Here is a 20135-nt window from a genome sequence, read left to right as displayed (position 1 = left end):
TTTCAGAGCCCTGCTCGCGTAAATCCGCCCAAAACCGGGCGGATTTATGCGAGCAGGGCCCTGCGCGCCGGGAAGCCTATTTTACATAGGCCTCCCGGCGCGCGCAGAACCCCGGGACTCGCGTAAGTCCCGGGGTTTTCGGAGTGGGCGTGTCGGGAGGCGTGTCGGGGGGCGGGGCCGGAGCGCGCGGCGTTGCGGGGGCGTGTCGGCAGCGTTTTGGGGGCGGGTACGGGGGCGTGGCTACGGCCCGGGGGCGTGGCCGCGCCCTCCGTACCCGCCCCCAGGTTGCGGCCCGGCGCGCAGGAGGCCCGCTGGCGTGCGGGGATTTACGCCTCCCTCCGGGAGGCGTAAATCCCCCGACAAAGGTAGGATGGGGGTTTAGACAGGGCCGGGCGGGTGGGTTAGGTAGGGGAAGGGAGGGGAAGGTGAGGGGAGGGCAAAGGAAAGTTCCCTCCGAGGCCGCTCCGATTTCGGAGCGGCCTTGGAGGGAACGGGGGGAGGCAGCTCGGCTCGGCGCGCGCAGGCTATACAAAAATCGATAGCCTTGCGCGCGCCGATCCAGGATTTTAGTGGATACGCGCGGCTCCGCGCGTATCTACTAAAATCCAGCGTACTTTTGCTTGAGTCTGATGCGCAAGCAAAAGTAGGCTGTTCGCGCGCCTCTTAAAATCTACCCCTTAGAGAATAGCCACTGCCATTAGCAATGGTAACATGGAATAGACTTAGTTTTTGGGTACTTGCCAGGTTCTTATGGCCTGGATTGGCCTCTGTTGGAAACAGGATGCTGGGCGTGATGGACCCTTGGTCTGACCCAGTATGGCATTTTCTTATGTTCTTAATAGGGAGGAGGGGGAAGGGGGCTAGGCAGGCAAGTTTGGTGGGAGGAGGACAGCAGGTTAGGGCTAGAAAGAGAGGGGCGGGGGTGGGAATTGGCAGGGCAGGTGCAGGGGGGGGAGGAAGGGAGGGGAGCAGGGAGTGGGAGTGAGGAAAGTGAGACTTCTCCGAAAGTGGAAGTGGCAACCCAAACCTCTGGCAGCCAGGCAGCAGGTTGGCCTTGTCTTCATGCCTACGAGTTCAGAATCAAGGACAATGAGCTGCTCATCACTGGGGTCCTGGAAAATTACAACTAGCTGTTTGGAAACCGGGCAGTGAAGACATCCAGAGCAGCCAAGTGTCAGATGTGGCGCACCATCGTCCAGGCCCATATCCCGGCACAGCGGAATAAAGAGGACTGGAGAGCAGCTGGCCCACTGCTGCAGAGATGTACAGGTGCAGTTGAAACACAAGGTGGCAAGCCAGGACGGATATTAGTTCCAGACGGGCGGAGGAGCCCCTTGCCCAATAGTCTTCACACTGATGGAGACCGGACATGTTTGAGGAGATGGACGAGGCCCTGGACACACAGTGAGCTGGGGCCAGTAAGTTCACATCACCTGTAAACGTCAAGTCTGCTACAGATGTCCATAGTGTTTGGCATAAGATGCTCATATTGATTATGCCAAACAGTACATGTGCTCTTCTTAGCATTCATACTTATGCCTTCTTTGTTTCCACAACTCTCACCCAGGAAACCCCCGGTCTCAGCACAGCCTTGCAACTGGATGCTCAGACTCGGTGGCGTGAGGAAGAGAAGCAGCAGCAGCAGCCACCAGGACAACACCAGCTACTGTAACCCCTTGGCTCACCCTTACCCCTCAATTCCAGCCTAAACCTCTCCAGCTTTATGGAGGGGGACATCCCTGCCATGGGAGGAAGCTGGCCAGCCCACACCTGCCTCCAGCACACCAAATGACCAGCAGGATGCACCAGATACCCAGCCAGCTCAGCCCACCAGCCCGGCCATGCTAGCATTGGAGACAAAGACAGCGCCTCAGCCCACACCAGCCCCAGTACCTGCAGCACTGGATCATACAGTCCAGGCCACACTTGAACGCACTGAGAGGAGACATGGGCTCCACTTGCACCATATATGGGCAGAGATGGTGCAGCTGAGGAGGGCTCAGATCAGCCACACCCAGGCCATGCAGGTGCAGACAGCAGCCCATACACAGGGCCTAACCATCATCTCCACCTCAATTAACAATTTGACCACAGTAATAACCCAACTCATTCAACATTAGCCAGAGCCAGCATACATGCCATCCTTATCCTACCAGTCATCCAATCCACACAGCAGTCCCCAGCTCTTAAGATGGCCCAGGGGTAGGCCCCTAAAGAAATGTCACCCCCGGTCACCCAAAAACCCCACTGAGGAAAAGACCCATGTAAAGGCTCCAAAACTTCCCTCAAAAATGACTTGCCTAAAAAAGCCAGGCCTGTCTTCTGTACTGAGTTCCTGTGCCAGCTGTCTGGAAGATACCTGCTGGGCCTGTCCTGACAACAGAGTTCCTGTGCCGACAATTTGGAAGACGCCTGCTGGGCCTGTCCTGGCTACAGAGTTCCTGTGCTGGCTTGCTGATGTGGATGGTCTACTGTCTGCCTGTTTTGTCCTGTTGCTTACTTATGCCCTCCTCTGTGCTCTGTCCATAGAGCTGCCTCCTTGATGCAGTCTCTAGTCACGGTCCTGCAGGTGGCTCTTTTCATCATATTTCATCTCCTGGTCCTGCTGCTAGTGTCTTCTCATCTCATCCTGCTGTTGGCTTCATGCTGGTGTCTCATCTCCTGGGGCTCCTACCTCCATGCTGTACTCTCCAGTCCTGGTCCTGCTGCCTGATACTTGAATTTTGCTGCCAAGGCCCTTAGGCTTACCCTTTGAGTGCATTCAACATGGATTGTCAGGGCCTTCGCATGCCATCACATAGTTGTGCTGGCATCAGCTCTAATATTAGAGCTGTACTGTAGCTATTGAATTACCACTTCCACTTTCTAGGTTCTTTGCAGTAATCATGATTTTGCAAAAGAATAAGATCATAATATTGTATATGTCATGTTGCCATTTGCAACAATGTATGTACATGTCTCTACTAAATGTGCTGGTCATTTCAGTTACCATGTCATGTGCTATTTGATATCTTGATCTTGCAGAATGTGATTACCAAGGATGTTGAATTTCTTTGATTCTGGTGACTACAAATGTTGTTTAATAAAGTGGTCAGATACTTTGAAACTTCACTTTATGGTTGTGTCTTTTCATTGTGTGGTTTTTGTCTTAAGGGTTCACTACGTAAAACGTTTGGGACCCGCATGACCTTGCATGCTAGAGTGCCGCTGGCCATTCCAACTAGTTGCATTTCTCACATGCAAGACCACAAGAACTAGGCCTTAAATTTGAAAGCTCATTGTATGCTCCCAAGGAAGACAGTAAGAGCAAATTAGGAAATTTCTTACTGTGGAGCTTCCCAAGTGGCTCATGTTGCCTTCTCCAAGCTTTTGTTTGGGACATACCTATTAGCTAAGGTATCATCCTTAGCTAATAAGTATGTACAGATCAACAACCCTAGGCAGTGCAGGGGTGGGAGCCAGTCTGTTGAAGTCTGCATGGTCCCAAGCAACAGCAGGCCTCATCACTGTCTGCTCTTGGGCATTGGGGAATCTCTATCCTTCACACCTCCATGACTCCTCCTCAGTTGTCATACAGCAGCATCTATGAGCTTTACATAGAGGCTACTTTTTGGGATGATATATTGTTCTATCAGGCTGCAAGTACACTGAGGTGCATAATCATTAGGCTGGGTAATGGACAAGTGATGTGCTACAATTAGCAGCAGAACCTGTCCCCTATAATCGGAAGGATAAGAGTGCCACCTAATCTATGCACCCAAAACTAATTGAGTTGCATAAGGTGGATTATCAGTAGACCTAACCTGCCACAGTGTACATATGGCAGAGTAAGCTTCAAGTGATGCAGCCTTGTGTGGCAGGCTCACTGTCTAGTTACCAGGATGTCTTCTACAGATAAGTGGATAAATACTCCTCTGTCTAGAAAAACATAACATCAAATAGGGGTCCTGGCAGGCCTCCTGCCACCCCACCTGTCCTAAGTATCATCAACCCGCTGGCCCAGATCCCTTCCCCAACCCATTTATCTAGTGAACATGAAAGTACCTGGCATGATGGCACCATTTGCCCTCCATCCTGCATCCCTAAAATAAGCTGACATCTAAATCTCCCTCGTAAAAAAAAACAAAAACACCACTGCCTCCCCAGCAGCTGAAACTCTTCTAAACCAGGCACCTCCCCCAAAACCAATACAAATAGGCCCACTTCAAGTACTGGGTGGGAGAACCTCAGATGCCGGGGGGAGGAAAGGTGTACATGACAGGCAGATGATGACTTATGGGTTTAGAATGTAGCCGGATAAGTGGCTGCATACGTTACATTAGTCATTTACAGCACTCCTTTTACAGTCGGCCATTTAAATGACAGTTGATGGTGGATCTCAGAATATATCATGCTGTTATATAAAGGGGTATATAGTCTATCCCCATAGCATGTACACTGCTATCTATGATGCAGATGAGTCACGGGCTTTCAATGTGTTTCCACAGCAGCAGCACACCACACACAATAGTAGCAGGGACATCTGTTCAGTTCTGCTACATTGCAACACATCGAAAGCTATATCTACAGGTGTGCCACTCCCACACTATATGCTTGCATTATACAGGAGAAGTTAGGGCTATTTGGTCTTGAAAGACAGATACTGGGAGCAAGTTGTGGTTTACCTTGTCAGCACAGCATTGATAAGCTCCCTGACCACTACATTTCCCAATCTGCTGGCACTTTGCCTCATAAGTATGTAGGTCTCTGCCCTTGTGCCACAGTGGGCAAGCTACATTGTGGGAGTTATTAAGATGTGCTAATTTACTGCCAACTATAGGCAGATATCTACTCATCTGGCAAAGTGGCACTGCATATCTGAGCTCTCATGCTGCCAATTTTCACCCCCCCCCCCTTCGATTGAATGAATAAACAGTGTCAGGCCAGGTGGAATGTTTGGTTATTAATGCATGAGGTCATTTTCTCCCTGCCAACACATTAGCATATCTACAGCATTCATCATAAAGAGTGGAAGCACAGGACTGCTTGTGTCAAAAGTCAGTGTGTGCTAACTGGGTGTACACACAGTGCATGCTCTGGTGTATGCAATGGTGTGGTAAGGAAGATAACTACAAGCCCTACATCACCCCCAGAGACAGATATAGACAGAGGCTAACACAGCACATCACCACCCAGGTACACACACAGGACACACATATCTGTTAGAACACTGGTGTTTTCAGACTTCCTCCAGCACAAATTTGCTCTTCCTGGCCTGTTCATCATCAACAATTAATGATGTCTGTGCCAAGCTTGTTCCCACCTGCTAATGAGGTAGTCAGAGTCATTACTCCTCACAGAAGATTGTCTATACCAGGCTGCCTGACAGACACCTGATGGAAGCATTTATGCTCACTGATTTTTCATTGTTACAGACATGGGCCCCTCCAGACCTCAGGTGCCCCAAAATGCTTGTCCTTCTACATAACAACTGAAAGTGCAGAAGACATCATGCCTACCACATGATACCTGTGGAGCAGTTGGCCTATACATTTTGCACAGTGGCAGGTTTCAAAAAGGATTGGTGTTGGCTCATGAGGTCATCAGCTGACACCACCTTCTCTTGCCTTAATGCTATGCACAGTGCTGATGATTGAGAGGCTATCAGGACACCAGACTTCGTCTTGGTATCCACAAAGTAAAAAATGCACAAACACCACAGGACACCCATCCTATAAAACAACAACTCTGCTATGTTGGCCACAAGTCATGGCAGCCATGTAGACAAGCAAGGGCCTCAAACCTGAAAAGACCTGAAAGGTCATGACTCTGTTTGCAAAATCTATTTATTTATTTATTTTAAAATTTTGATATAATGCTTATACAATAGGAGTGGGTCTAAGCAGTTCACAATGTAAAACATTCATAATAAAGACATAGAACAAAAGCGAGGTTAAGAACAAAATAAATCAAATCGATAACAAACGTTCATAATAAAAACATAAGTCAAAATAAAAAATAAAAAGGGTGGATTCATAACAAGCATAGAAGTACTGCTAAACTATAGAGCCTCAAAAGAACTAGATGGAATCAGTTCACTGCTAGGCTGTTAAATGCTATGGAACATAGGTAGGCTTAAAGTTTTTCTTGAACTCTTTAGACAGAAGCCTGAGGGAATCAGGAATTGAGTTCCAAAGAGTGGGGTCAGCAAATGACCATTCTGCTAGATTGTCTCCCCTGGAGTCCTCAGCTTGAGAGCCGAGGTGATACCTTATAACCAAGTGGTCCTCTGGCATCCCAAGCAATGTGGTGCGTGGATGAAAGCTGAGCTCCCTGTACCGCCTGCATGCCCTCCTGCGTGGAAAGACCTGACGTGGGCCAGCGCACTCTACCGGCAGGGCTTTCAGCTCTGGCTCCGGGGACAAAACTAAGGGACTTCCCTAGGAGGCTTTGGAACCTCCTTTGCCTGTCATAGTAATTGTTGAGCAGCCTGAAGCAGCCAATATCCCACTACTAGTACGCTTCCCCCTAACACTGTAGCTTTTGGAAGGAGGACCCAGGTAACAAAAGCTATTTTTATTGGGCCACCAGGGCTATGTAGATGTGTCTGAGAGAAAGCCTCATTTTATCATGTGCGATAATAGCCATGATCCGCGTTAACGGCTGCTATGGCAGTGGATAAAAACTTTTTTTTCCACTCTACTGCAAATGAAAAAGGTGTTATGTCCCACATTAAATCCAGCATTAGTGTGCGATATTTTATCGCCCAATGCAGTAGGAATCCCTCATTTCCATAATCTTTCTGGTTTTGTATACTCATTATCTTATTTTAATACTAAGGCACAATGCGATAAACATTGCACATCTGTTGCGCATTAGAAGCAATAAGTCCTACCTTGTACACACTATTGAAAATGACCAGAACCTAGTCGAGTTTGGGTCATTTCCAATTGAGTGTAGTTGAAAAGCACTAGAATATCCAGGCAATTGCATGGTTTTCCTTTCTTTCCTCATTAATTTTAAAATCAGTACTTCCCTTATTGCACTCTCACTTTTCCAAGCCAAGCCTAAGGTCAATTACAAATTCAGGTAGAGGATGTTGTTCTCTGCCCCAGAGGGCTTACATTCTAAGGTGGTACCTGATGCAACGGAGGGTGAAGTGACTTGTCTAAGGTCAGTGGGGGAAGTGGTATTTGAACCCTGGTTTCCTTGGTTCAAAGCCCACTGCTTTAATCAGGGGTGCTCAGACCGGTCCTATGGGACCCCCCTAGACAATTGGGTTTTCAGGATATCCCTAATGAATATGTATGAGAAATATTGGCATACACAGTAGGTAGTGCATGCAAATAAATCTCATGCATATTCATTAGGGATATCCTGAAAACCCAATTGGCGGGGGGGGGGTTCTGTAGGACCGGATTGAGCAAGCCTACACTAGACTCTACTCCACAGAGATATAATTGCTCCTGCCTTGATCTAAAATGGTCTTACCATAAACTTGCGATACTTCACTTTTGATGTGGGTGACATTACAGGGACTGTCCCTTTAGTAGCCGTGTGCCTTAATATTGCTCTAACTCCTGATAAGAGGGCAAATTGAGCACCTTGATCCACACCATATTATTTGCTTAATCTATACTGTCTTACAACAAATAAAATGGTCTGAAATCCAAAATAATCATTTTTTTGTTGTTTTTAGAACAACCCTTTTTTTTCTGGATTTGTGATCTCTTTCCAACAGTGGACATGGGTTTACTGCAATTTTAGTGCTGCTTTGTGATGTTATAAAGCAGCATTCCTCAAGTCGGTCCTGAAGGACCCCTCTAGCCAGTTTGGTTGTCAGGATATCCACAATGAATAGGAATAAGACAGATTTGCATGCACTGCCTCACTACATACAGATCTATCTCAAGCATATTCACTGTGGATATCCTGAAAACCAGACTGGAAAGGGGGTTACTCTAGGATTGGCTTAAGAAACACTTTGCTAGCTCACTTTGGAGTTATCATAATCACAAGCTTTAATTTGTAGCAACAGGAGGGGGATGGGGGGCTCCCCTCTATTTTGAACTGCCTCTTGTCCAGTCTGACCTGTGGCTGAAAAGCACAAACCACAATTTCCCTACCTCTGTAACCTGGCACAAGCATGGTCTTACCCAACCACTAGGTGCCCCTGCTGAGTAAGGGCTGGGACTCTCTGCGTCTTGGGGCTGTGATGAACACTGCCTCTGCCGTTTCTCGAGTCCCAGCTGGGCTGAGGGAAGAAATGAGGTTTTAAAATTTAGACTAGGCCTCCAGCATGGCGTTGCACATCACTGCTGCTGAGCCCTCCCAGATGGACTTCAGGGCTCCATCATCCTGACTGTGATGTTTCTACAAGTGCGCACAGCTTGTGAGATGAGGTCAGCACGACCACTGTGAGTTATGATGTTTAGAATAAAAATTAAATGAGCTACAGGTTTAAGGACCTTACGCTATAAGGAAAAGATTTAGGACTCTCTGCCACACTGGCTAGGAGAGGCTTACTCTGTTCAGAGTGGAAGTATCCCCCTGAGGTGTCATTTAAAAATAATTTCTCCACTTGCCCATACTTTAAATATAATCACAAAGGAAACTCTATAAAGCTCATTAAAGCTGTGATTAGTATAATTTTATTCAAGACAGCTAGAACCTGTAAATCTTACCAGTGCAATAAAAATAATGGATAATCACTCAGAGAAGAAAGAGAGAGACTGAGAGCAGCATAGAAAGCAAACAAAACAGAGGGTGGAAGAACGAGAGCTGGCAAGCAAGAGAGGGAAAAAAATAGAAAGGCTCCGAGAGGAAGTGAAAGAACCAGAGGAAGGTGAAAGGAATAGAGAAGAAATAGTCCCCAAAAGTTCATGTCTCAATAAATTGCTTAAGTCTATAGGGTGTCATTTTTGCTGGCTACCCCTCTGGAAGTTTTCGTCCTCATCATCAGAAAAAAAAACAAAAAAACCCAGGCTTTCCAGGTACTGGGATATTAGAAGAGTTTATAATAGAAGACCCACTAAACAGTGTCTGTAGGAAAAACTGCCAGAGGAAGGAATACAGGGTGATTACTCTGACGTGAAATGGAGAGATCAGATTCCTCCCCTTACAAATGTACTGTTTCTGAAATTAGCATCCAAGATCTTTATTTGCAGTACACTGGAACATAATCTTTCCATGTGGTGAATGTTTTGTGGGTGCCAGCGTTTTCACCCAAAGGGCCTTGAATGAACCATCCTGAATGCCCCCTTCCTCAGAGGTGCTAGAGAAAGGGGGAGGGAAGTTGCATACTGCTCAGGAGTTAATACATCGTGACAGCTGCACTTATAAGCAACAAGTCAGTTCTGTGCCTAGGGAGTGCTGGGGTTTCCATTCCTTTCCATCCCTTGGAAACCAAACCCTCCAAGTGGTTATTCTCCTGGCCCCTGCACAGCCTGCATCAGAAATCTGGGAGACAGGTGAATGTCACTTACTTGGACTTGTCACATCACTGAGTTTTCGTAGCCTTCCACTGGAAGTTCTTGTTATTCCTAAGGAGACACAAGAAGGTGGCAGACTTAGGACATGTCAAACTCTAGAAATATTTATATCTAGTGGGCTAAAGGATCCAAAGTGTCTTTTCTTGCAAACTCTGAGCCTGACAGGGAGCAGGCATCTAGACAGGATTTCCCATGAATACTGGCATCTGTCTCATGTGATTTGTAAATATACAAATCACATGAGACAGCAGATCCCTCATGTGTGCACGCTATCAGGAAAACATGCACTTCTAAATTGGACATCTTTCAGTAAGATCCACAGTAGGTTTAATTGGTTTGCTTCTATTTAGCAATTTTCATGACAAAGTTTTGAGAATAATTTGTTTCAGTTTTGTATTGCAGTGCCTTTGGAGCAGCAGAAAAGACTTGGAGGTGGGTTTGCATTTAAGAGCAGCCAACCTAGAAATTAAATGGTGCAGGACTCGGAAGGGTAACAGCAGATCATTTTGTTATATTAATCACCTAAATATTCTTATTTAAATGCTGAAATGCACTACGGAGTAGAATTTGAGCAAAAATTTGACATATAAAACAAAATGCACTGATAGTATGGCAATTAGTGGAGACCAAGGAAATTTATGTATCATGCATTACATTAACCCAAACCAATGGATGGAAATTCAGATTCAAGAAAAGGTATTGGGATGAGAATTGGTATGCATTGTCAAAAGTAATACGTAATGGGACTAATTCTTTCAAGGTATTTTTCCATAAACACAGAATAAGGCCCATGGTGGTTAAAGGAAAGAATTACAAAATACAGAAGCGAAACAAAGACTATTCTAGGGTTCTGAGGATATTCAGTATTGTCTCTGGCCATATTACATTTCTGGAAGGGTACAACAAATTCTGCTGCCATTCCTCCTCCTTCTCTGAGGATTATCTGCTATGCGCAAAAGACAAAATGGTTTGTTCTTCAGTTTCAGCAAATGAGCCATTTTAAAATAACTCAAAGCAATTTACAAATGAAACAAATAGGCTAAGCATGGAGAGGCAAGGCTTTGCAAATGCTTTCCAACATTGATTTTTAGAAGAAATGTGTGTGTGTGTGTGGGGGGGGGGGGGGGGGGGGGGTGTTATGGGGCAGTTATGTTTGGAGGAATGAGGGATAGGGTGTTTATGGGGGCTACAGGTGGTGTGTGAGTGAGAGATTGGTGTGTTTGAGGAGGTATAAGGGTGCACATGGAAGGGGTATGCATTTGTGCGGACGCTGCCTGGGGGAATCCATGCAGGTGAGTGTGGGTTGTGGGTTTGTGTGGGTGAGGTGTGTGTAGGAATGTGTGTGGTCTGTGCAGGTGCTGTATATGGAGGAGGAGGAGGAGCAGCAAGTGGGGGGAGGTATGTAAGGGTGTGTGTGTAGATGGCACACACACCCTTACATACCTATAGTGGTCTATAGGGAGTTAAGGTATGTGTATGAAAGGGCATGGTTATGTGTGGGTGTGTGGGCATTAGAGATGTAGGTTTGTGGTGGTTGTGAGGGTATAGGAATATGTGTGTGTGGGCTTATGTGTGTGCGGAGGGAGACTTTGTAGGGGTGTGGGGTCTGTGTGTGACTTTATTAGTCTGGGGGGAGATGGTTATGACGGGGCCTTTTAGTGCCATCCTTCACCACCTGCTTCTTTAATTCTTCCCTGCCTGCCTGTATTGCTCTGGGCCAAAGAGCTGGCAGAGTGAGTGGGGGAGGGGAGCAGTGATCAACATTCTACAGCTCTAAGAGTTTTCCATAGAAAACAATGGGATTATTTTTGTTTCTGGTTTTCAAACATTTTCTTCTTGTATGCCAAATTAGGTGAATTTCTGTCCCTTTTTTTGGAGAGTTATGATGCCTATGGATGGATGGATGGACGGACATCAATCCCAGTTCTATAATTTCCAACATTCCATATTGCACTTTGTTTCCAGTTTTGGAATTACAACCCTCCTCACCCCACCTCCCCAGAACAATTTGGAATGGAAGTTAAAATGCTACCTAGTCCAGTGGTCCCCAACGAATCAGGAAGTACTGGTGTCTGCACTTGAATCTTAAAGCCTACTCACAGATTTTCCATGTACTTTGCTTTAGAAAGACAGCCTGGCAGCCCCGTCAGAAATTGCCCCAGTCCTGCCCACCACTATTTATGATGGAGGGAAGGGATGTTGGGGATGATGCTGGGGCACCATCAGTTTTCATTCATGACCACTAGAGATTTTTTGATCAATTAATTTCTGCCCCATCTCTCTGTAATAAAAGCCAAATGCAGTGACAGTCCTTGCTAGGGGCCAGAGATCACCCATTGCTTTTGGAATCCAGTATGTGAGCATTCTGAATACCACCTGCAGGTGGCACTGTTGTGCAATGACCCTTCCAGCCGTAAAAACAGCGGCCGGGCCTGAGAACTGATCCCAGATCTTCAGCATGGCAGCATATAGTGGCACTGCCTTCAGGCCACCCCCACAAGTGTAGATTTGATGAAAATTAGTCCTTGGATGTCAGTTAGAAATTCTTGATCTAGAAAATGATGGCAGAAAGACTGCAGAGCCCCCTCTAGAATGCCCATCCACCTAATTTAGCTTTATAACTCCGATCACTTCCTTAGAAATCACCTGTATTTATTCTATGGTTTCTTAAATTCAGATACTGTTTTTGTCTCTACCAATTCCATTGGAAGGCTGTTTCATGCATCCACCAAGATTACTCCTGAATCTACCCCATTTCACCCTCATCCCATGACCCTTCGTTCTAGAGCCTCCTTTCCATTCAAAGAGGCTTGCCCTGTGCATGGAAACCTTTGAGATATTTAAATGTCTCTATCATATCTCCCATATCTCACCTTTCCTGTAGGGCAGGGCTTCCCAAACCTGTCCTGGGGACCCCATACCCAGTCGGGTTTTCAGGATATCCACAATGAATATGCATGAGATAAATTTGCTTAAAACAAGTTTCTACGATATGCAAATTTATCTCATGCATATTCATTATGGATATCCTGAAAACCCGACTGGGTATGGGGTCCCCAGGACAGGTTTGGGAAGCCCTGCTTTAGGGTGTACATGTTTAGATCTTTGTTTATTCCCATATGCTTTAGAACAAAGACCACATTTTAGTAGCCACCCTCTGGACCCATTCCATCCTGTTTATATCCTTTTGAAGTTGCGGTCTCCAGAATTGTATACAGTATTCCAAATGAGATCTCACCAGGGACCTATACAGGGACAATATCACCTCCCTTTTTCTGCTAATCATTCCTCTCCCTATGCAGCAAAGCATGTTTCTGGCTTTTGCTGTCACTTTATTCACGTTTGTTCTACTATATAAAAAAAAAAAAAAAAGCTCTCTTCATTAAACGTAGCAAATCTCCTGCTAACCAGCCTGGAATTGACTGGCAACACTGCCTGGAAAATACACTTCATACTCAGTTCCTCTGCTCTTTTTTTTTTTTTGCTTTAATATAAAAATGTCTCTGTGGTTTGAACAACTATGTAGCTGAACCTCTGGGCCTGTTCCAGGGAGACACATATTCATTTCTGAAAACTGGTCCACAGCAGAGGAGGGAGCACACATGACCCCACAGCTGAATCAGCCTTCGACACAGTGTCCTTTAGTCATGCTCAAAAGATTCATTAGCATTTTTGAAATACCATCAACAGCTTTATGCTTGTCCATTTGGAAGCTTATTAGGGGAGGGAATGAGAAGACCCATTTACGAAGAATCACAAAGTGTAACGGAAAACCCCAAAATGTAAGGGATTAAAGGGGTAGGACGAAGAGATCTAGGAGGTGTTGGCATGGTGCTTTAGTGCCTTCTGCTTCTGACAATTTGGATTCAAAACTACATGTCAAGGGAAGATTGAATGTCTCTCAGCCTAACCCTCAGGAACCATCGATCTGGTTTTCTGGAAAATCAATATTCATAAAATAGATTTCCACATATTTTACCTATGAATGGAGTTAATTTGCATATTTTGGTTCTCCTGGGAAGGTGCTGGCAGGCCATGGACCAGAGCTGAGAATCACTCAGTGTCCCAAATGCAGCAAATAAGCCAAGTCAGTCAGATAACCAATACATGTAAAATGTCACCATTTTATGAATTCAGTCAGATACCTACTGTACATTCGTAATATAAATGGGTACTACATCCGTTACAAGCGAGGTCTAGATGTTAAAGCAAAGAACTACGGGGTAGATAAAAATCACATGACTCTCTATGATCTTGGAAAAATTACTTTTATCTTCCCTATCCTAGAGGTGGTAGCAGGTCTGTTTCCAAAGTACTAAAATGTAATTTGCACTGTGATCTTCTTTAGGACAAAAGGTGCTACGTAAATGCAAATTAATTACTTTTTGTCATCAGAAGACAGCTGAAATATTGCGAAAGGTTTCCAATTAGCAAGCGGGGAGGAGCTGCAGCTCAGATGCCTTAGTGATGCTCCATGGGGGATCTAGCTCTGAAACAACAGGGGGCGCTGTACATTAGGACTGGCACAGCACTGGAGAGGTGTGGGTGCTCAGTACTGGAATAGCAAGTGCAAGCCAGGAGTGGAGTGAAGTGCTATAACTGAACTGTGTGGGTGGCAGTACTAGAACATCAGGCGGGGCCATGTAGGACAGGATCGAGTTGCATGGACAGAGCTGCTAGGGCACCCTTTGGTGAGTGGTACCATGGCTGAGGGCTGAGGCGTACTGGCAGTGTTTCATCAGGATCAAATCCTGGAATAGCAGTGTTTCTGTAGAACAAAATTAAGGTGCATTATAATGGTAGTGCTTCAATTAGGTATCGTGCTCAGCTCCTGTCAGTTCTAATAGCCAATCACCTTTACGAGACATATCCACCAGTCAACCAATAATTCTTAAAATAAAAAGTAAACCATTGAAGGGATTTTCATTTTACAATTTGCACAACAGGAATAATTAATCAGCATGAAACAAAGGTAAGATTAAGGAAACAGATATACTTTGCTAAGAATGGCAATTGAAGTTAGGATTTCAAAAAGGCTTATTTCTTCTAACTCAGGACAGAAACAGGCCTACAAATGCTTCTGAAGATAGGGCCTTATGGAGATTATTTCCTTTTTCATAGGCAAAGAATGGGGAAGAGTTCATTTTGAATAAGGCTCATAGTACATGGCAAACCGCACATCAGGTGAGACAAAGATATACAATTCTGTCCCAAATCTGATGAAAATCCCTGGTATGGGATGGGAACATTGGCAATAAATGTATTTCTTTATCTTGGCTAAGGTGATTAGATAGCTCCAGGTCATGAGTTGATCCTGATTTTTTTTTACTAGGACTCCCGAATACAACATTAAGACCACTTCAAATACTACAAAACACAGCAGCCAGAATACTAACTGGAAAAAGAAGGAGGGATCATATAACTGAAACTCTAGCGGAATTACACTGGCTAACCATAGAACAAAGAGTAAAATACAAAGCCCTATGTACCATACATAAACTAATACATGAAGAAAAAGTCGACTGGCTAAACACAGCACTACAGGTACACGTCCCACACAGAAACCTTCGATCAGCAAACAAAGCACTCTTAACCATTCCATCAGTCAAAACAGCAAGAAAATTGTCAAATAGTTAAAACTTTAAAATGTTCTTTTAAAAAGCGTGTTGCAAGAAAAAAGTCTCAAGACTAGTCTTAAAAGTTTTACTGCAGGGTTTCAGTCTCAGTTCAACCAGCAAGGAGTGCCATATAGATGGTGCCACAACAGAAAAGGCCGATCCTCTTGTAGAGGCCAGATGAGCAAGTCTGACAGAAGGAATGTCAAGTAAGCCCTGCTGAGAAGAACTTAGCAATCAAGATGGCTGGTAGACTTTTAGTAACATGTTAGCCTGCTGACGGTGGAAACCTGCAGGGCTTCTGTCAACAGGTTGCACCAATCCTGCCTTGGCCCAAGGGTCCACAAACACAATAGAATGGGGGGGGGGGGGGGGGCGGGTGGATACCAGGGCACCAGCATGCCATTAGTGATGGTATAAAAAATTTCAGCAACGCTGCTACTGTGCAGCTGCATCCTCAGAGAAAGACGCTTGCCCACCAACCTCCCAGGATGCTGTTTAATCCTGCGACAGCCTTGCTCATCTACCCAAAGTAGTGGAGAACAATGGCCTGGATTAGGAGAGCTATTTTGCAGGTGGTCACAATTTGTGGCTGGCAGCTGGGATGGATTTATAGCAGGGTAGTTAGGATAACTGGGCAGACTGAATGGGTCAATTGGTCTTTTTCTGCTGTCATTAAGTATATTATGTATGTGAATACTTTGCTTCTGCCTGTCGGTGAACCTAACACCCACGTAAATACAAAAACTGAATGACAGCGTAAGTACCAGAAGGAAGCTTAAGGAGTTGCCATCTGGAAATTCCTCCAACAACCAGAGAAACTGTGAATCACAGTAAAAAAAAAAAAAAAATCTATCAATTGTTCACAGTTCATCTCAAAAGTATGATTAAAAAAATATATATATAAAAAAAAAATAAAGCTCACTTATTCATAGTTTTTAAGGACTAATCAGGAATACAGCTTTACAGATACCACAGGATAATTTCCCGAATTGCACCACTAGCAGCTGAAATAAACAAAACAAAAAAATATGTACAGCTTTCTTTCTTCTTTTATTCCAGATTGCATGCTGATATCAGCAGAATGGAATCCAACAGGTAGCTTCTGACAATGGCTGTCCCAGGGACAGGAAGGCTGGTCTGGCATTTACAACTAACTGGATATAGCCGTGACAAGATCTATGGATAAATTAGTTACAGGTATGATCAACTCCAGTCCTCGATCACAGAAAAAATGATCTGATGTTCAAAGTAACTGAAATGTATATAAATATATGTATACAAATGTTTGTTACCTGTGAGGTAGAGAATATGTTACGTACATAATAAAATACATAATTTAATATAAAATTCATGAACATAGCATAAATACATAAAAACAAACATTTACAAACATAATAAAAATAACATAATGCACAACACACCAAGACAGATGGTAGAGAAACAGAGTGCTTAGGGATAAAAGAAGAGAAGGCGTGCTTACAGCTCTGGGTCAGCCTGGAGTCTTTAGAGGCAGGGAGTTGTAGTAGTTTCTCTCTGTTGAATCTTAGCCTGCGGGAGGGTTTGTAGGGAGACAAGCCATCCAGTCTCCCTACAAACCCTCTCATTAGTGAGTTGAAGGCAATGAAGAGGGCTTTGAAATGAGCGCAGGAGGGGACTGGCAGCCAGTGTAGTAGGTTCCAGAAGAGTGGGCTAATGTGATTTCTGTAGCTGCAGTCAGATAACATCTGTACTGCACCATTCTGCACTAACTGTTGACAATTTAGGGGTTTTTATGGGGACATACATAGGTAGCCCAACTTCCAAACCTATCCGCTGTACAGTATTTGCACACATAAGTGGGTGCATGGAGATTAATGCTAGCATTTTCTTTTATAAACTGTGTGGCAGTAGCTGCACAGTTTATAAAATACCCCATATTTCTCATCCAGAACTATGCACCTATGCTTCAATATGCGTGCATATTTCCAAAGCAAGAAAATACATAAGTTCTTGGCCCATTTTATAAGCAGATATATGTACTATACAGTACACATGAATTAATTATAACACTGCACAAACACCCAGAATTAAATGTGAGGACAGGTATATTTTAAAGTTTGCACGAGCATTTGGAATCGCCACTAGTTCATCTTGATCCTCTAGCACTTCACCCTGAATTCCCACTAGTTTACATACATACACCTCCCAACCAAAAACTGCAGACAAGTCTGATTTCACTTGTGCAAGTCAATTAGCATGTGTAAAAGTGTGTGAACAAGTTTTCTAATGCAGTGGTTCTCAACTTTGGCTGGGACACACCTGACAGATGGTTCTCACATGCGTGACACACTGAACATGTGACCATCACGGGGCTAAATGTAAACATGCACTCTGCATCCACAGGAATCCCCCCAACCCCCAGCAATGAGTGCAGAGCAGATCTAGGGCATTACCCTGTACAACTCAAAAAAGATATTCTGGTTCTGATGACATCTCAGTAAAAGCAAAACACATTCCCTTTACTGCCAGACACAATAGCCTTCCTTATGAAAAGACAGTAATTTACCACTAATGCATATCCTATTGAGAAAACACAACAAATAAGATTGATACAAATGCCTACATGCTAGTTAAATACCTCACCTTGGTCACACACCCTTCACCAAGTACAGAAAAACCACAAATTATAAATATGGAGACAGAAACTGGAATGGAAAACCAAAAATGCCACTCTGCCTGCATCGCGAACCTGGAGAAATGGAAAGAGAAATATAGCACCTAACAGACTCTCAGGATTTGTAATAATGCATACAAACTAACCCGCACAAAGTTACACCTGTATTATGGAACACACTCAAACAGTAACAATCCTATCTAAGAAATACAACTATTAAACCAGGCCCTAAACACTAATACATTTCCTATTGGGAAAATAGAATAAGCCAAGCTGCTATAGAGCCACACACAGAAATAATTGTAAAGCTATACTAAAAATGTTACAAAACAGCTGCTGAACAGAATAATATCCAATAATTAAAAACTCATAAAAATTATTAAAACATTTCCAAATATCAATAAAATATTTCAGAACAGCAGACATCGCATAATATCCAATAATTAAAATGGCAGTCAATCAAGAAAAAGACATTTAAAAAGCCACCTTTACTTACCCTCTCCAGCAACTCTCCTACTCCTTTCCCTTCCAGGCCAATAGCACTCACCAGAAGGAGCAATGGCTGCTGAAGCTCTGTCTTCACAGTCCTCTTCCTTAGTGCCCACAACCAGTCACTCACACATACACACACACCCACCCAATTAGACCCCACGACCAGTCTCAGTCTCTCTCACACCAGTCATCTTCCTGACCAGTCTCCCTCTCACATACGCACACTAGTCATCTTCCTGACCAGTCTTTCTCTCTCACACAGAAACACTTCACCTCCCTGACCAGTCTCTCTCTCTCTCAATCACACTCATGGTCTCTTATATACAAGCTCTCAATCACACACAAATGTTCTCGCACCCATTCACACCAGCAGGGGCGGATTGGCCTATCGGAGGATCGGGCATCCCCCGGTCAGCCGGTCGCGCTAGTCACGTGGTCTGCCAAGCATGGCTTGTGACAGAGCCGCGCTCAGCAGACCACGTGGTATCTCCTGGGCCGGCCTGGGTGGCGAATCCCCGGGCCGGTCTTCATCGGGAATCCGCTGCTGCACACCAGCTCTCACCCAGGCACCGATTCACACCCACAAGCTCTCACCCAGGCTTCCATTCACACCCACACACACAAGCTCTCACCCAGGCACCCACACACACAAGCTCTCACCCAGCACCCACACACACAACATCTCTCACCCAGGCACCCATTCACACCCACATACACAAGCTCTCACCCAGGCACCCATTCACACCCTCTGACACAAGCTCTCACCCAGGCACCCATTCACACCCACAGACACAAGCTCTCACCCAGGCACCCATTCACACCCACAGACACAAGCTCTCACCCAGGCACCCATTCACACCCTCAGACATAAGCTCTCACCCAGGCACTCATTCACACACAGACACACCAGCTCTCACCCAGGCACTCATTCACACCCATACACACAAGCTCTCACCAAAAACTTCTTCCTTCACTACAGGGATGGGCTCCAGTTCCGCCGCGGCTTAACTCCGGCGGGCCTTCTTTTTTCACCGCCATAGAGATGGGCTCCCGTGGTGGCCTCGGTCGGGGTCGGGTTTCCTCTTCGCCGCCATGGGGATGGACTCCCATGGCCTTGCTTCATTGGGGTTCGACATTGCCATTCCTCCCACCCCACACCCCGGGCTATGCGATGCCCCTTTTTCCTGCCTCACCAGCCAATCAAAGGCTTCCTCCCTTCTTCCTACTCCCACTGGCAGGTAGAAGGGAGGAGGCTTCTGACTGGCCTGCATGGGTGCAAGCAGAATAAAGGAGGCTTCCCATTGGGCAGTGGGGGTAGGAAGAAAGGAGGCTTCCAATTGGCCCACAGGGGCTGGTAAAAGGGAGAAGGAAAGTACAACAGGGCAGTGGGATACTAGGAGATGTGACACACCTGCCGGTGTTTGTCGACACACCGGTTGAGAAGCGCTGTTCTAATGTATTCATCTATACCTCATCCAAAATACCAACTTCTGCGCATACTTTTGAACTCTAACCCAGAATGCCCCTAATTCGCTCCTTTTCTCCCTGTTAAAGTACACACGCAAAACTGAAAATATGTGCAAATTCATTTACAAAAAACCCCACATACATACATAATCCAAATGCACATATATGCTACTTCTACATGTGGAAACCCTTTAAAAAGTAACTCAATAATACTGCACTGCAGTAGACTAGCATATATCAGAGTGATCAGTTTGTCTTCCTCTATATGTGATTTTATCGGCTTTGTTGCTGGCGGTGGTAGAAAGGGTTCCTTGTAACTCTAATGATTTTGAGTTTCCATGTTTAGGGGTCACTTTACTAAGCAGCAGTGTTTTTAGTGTTTAGTCTGTTAAGAACTGTTTTAGCATGCACATTTAATTTTTTGCCCATGCAAAA

The 20135-nt window shown here is 45.1% G+C and overlaps 1 protein-coding gene and 1 long non-coding RNA gene across 2 annotated transcripts in view; one reads left to right on the top strand and one right to left on the bottom strand.

Annotated features, from left to right (window-relative positions):
- The window catches only part of LOC115090831, a 176344-nt gene that overhangs the window by 73572 nt on the left and 82637 nt on the right, over positions 1 to 20135 (top strand). The window contains exon 2 of the long non-coding RNA XR_003856519.1: positions 16148 to 16285. This is a non-coding gene — a long non-coding RNA (uncharacterized LOC115090831). The remainder of the gene's footprint in view (positions 1 to 16147; positions 16286 to 20135) is intronic.
- The window catches only part of SEPTIN9 (septin 9), a 612883-nt gene that overhangs the window by 518035 nt on the left and 74713 nt on the right, over positions 1 to 20135 (bottom strand). The window contains exon 2 of the mRNA XM_029600381.1: positions 9465 to 9521. Within this exon, the coding sequence (XP_029456241.1) occupies positions 9465 to 9521 (57 nt within the window). The remainder of the gene's footprint in view (positions 1 to 9464; positions 9522 to 20135) is intronic.

This window comes from Rhinatrema bivittatum, chromosome 4 (genome assembly GCF_901001135.1).
Source record: "Rhinatrema bivittatum chromosome 4, aRhiBiv1.1, whole genome shotgun sequence".
Lineage (NCBI taxonomy): Eukaryota > Metazoa > Chordata > Amphibia > Gymnophiona > Rhinatrematidae > Rhinatrema > Rhinatrema bivittatum.
This window is presented reverse-complemented; position numbering and strand designations above follow the sequence as displayed.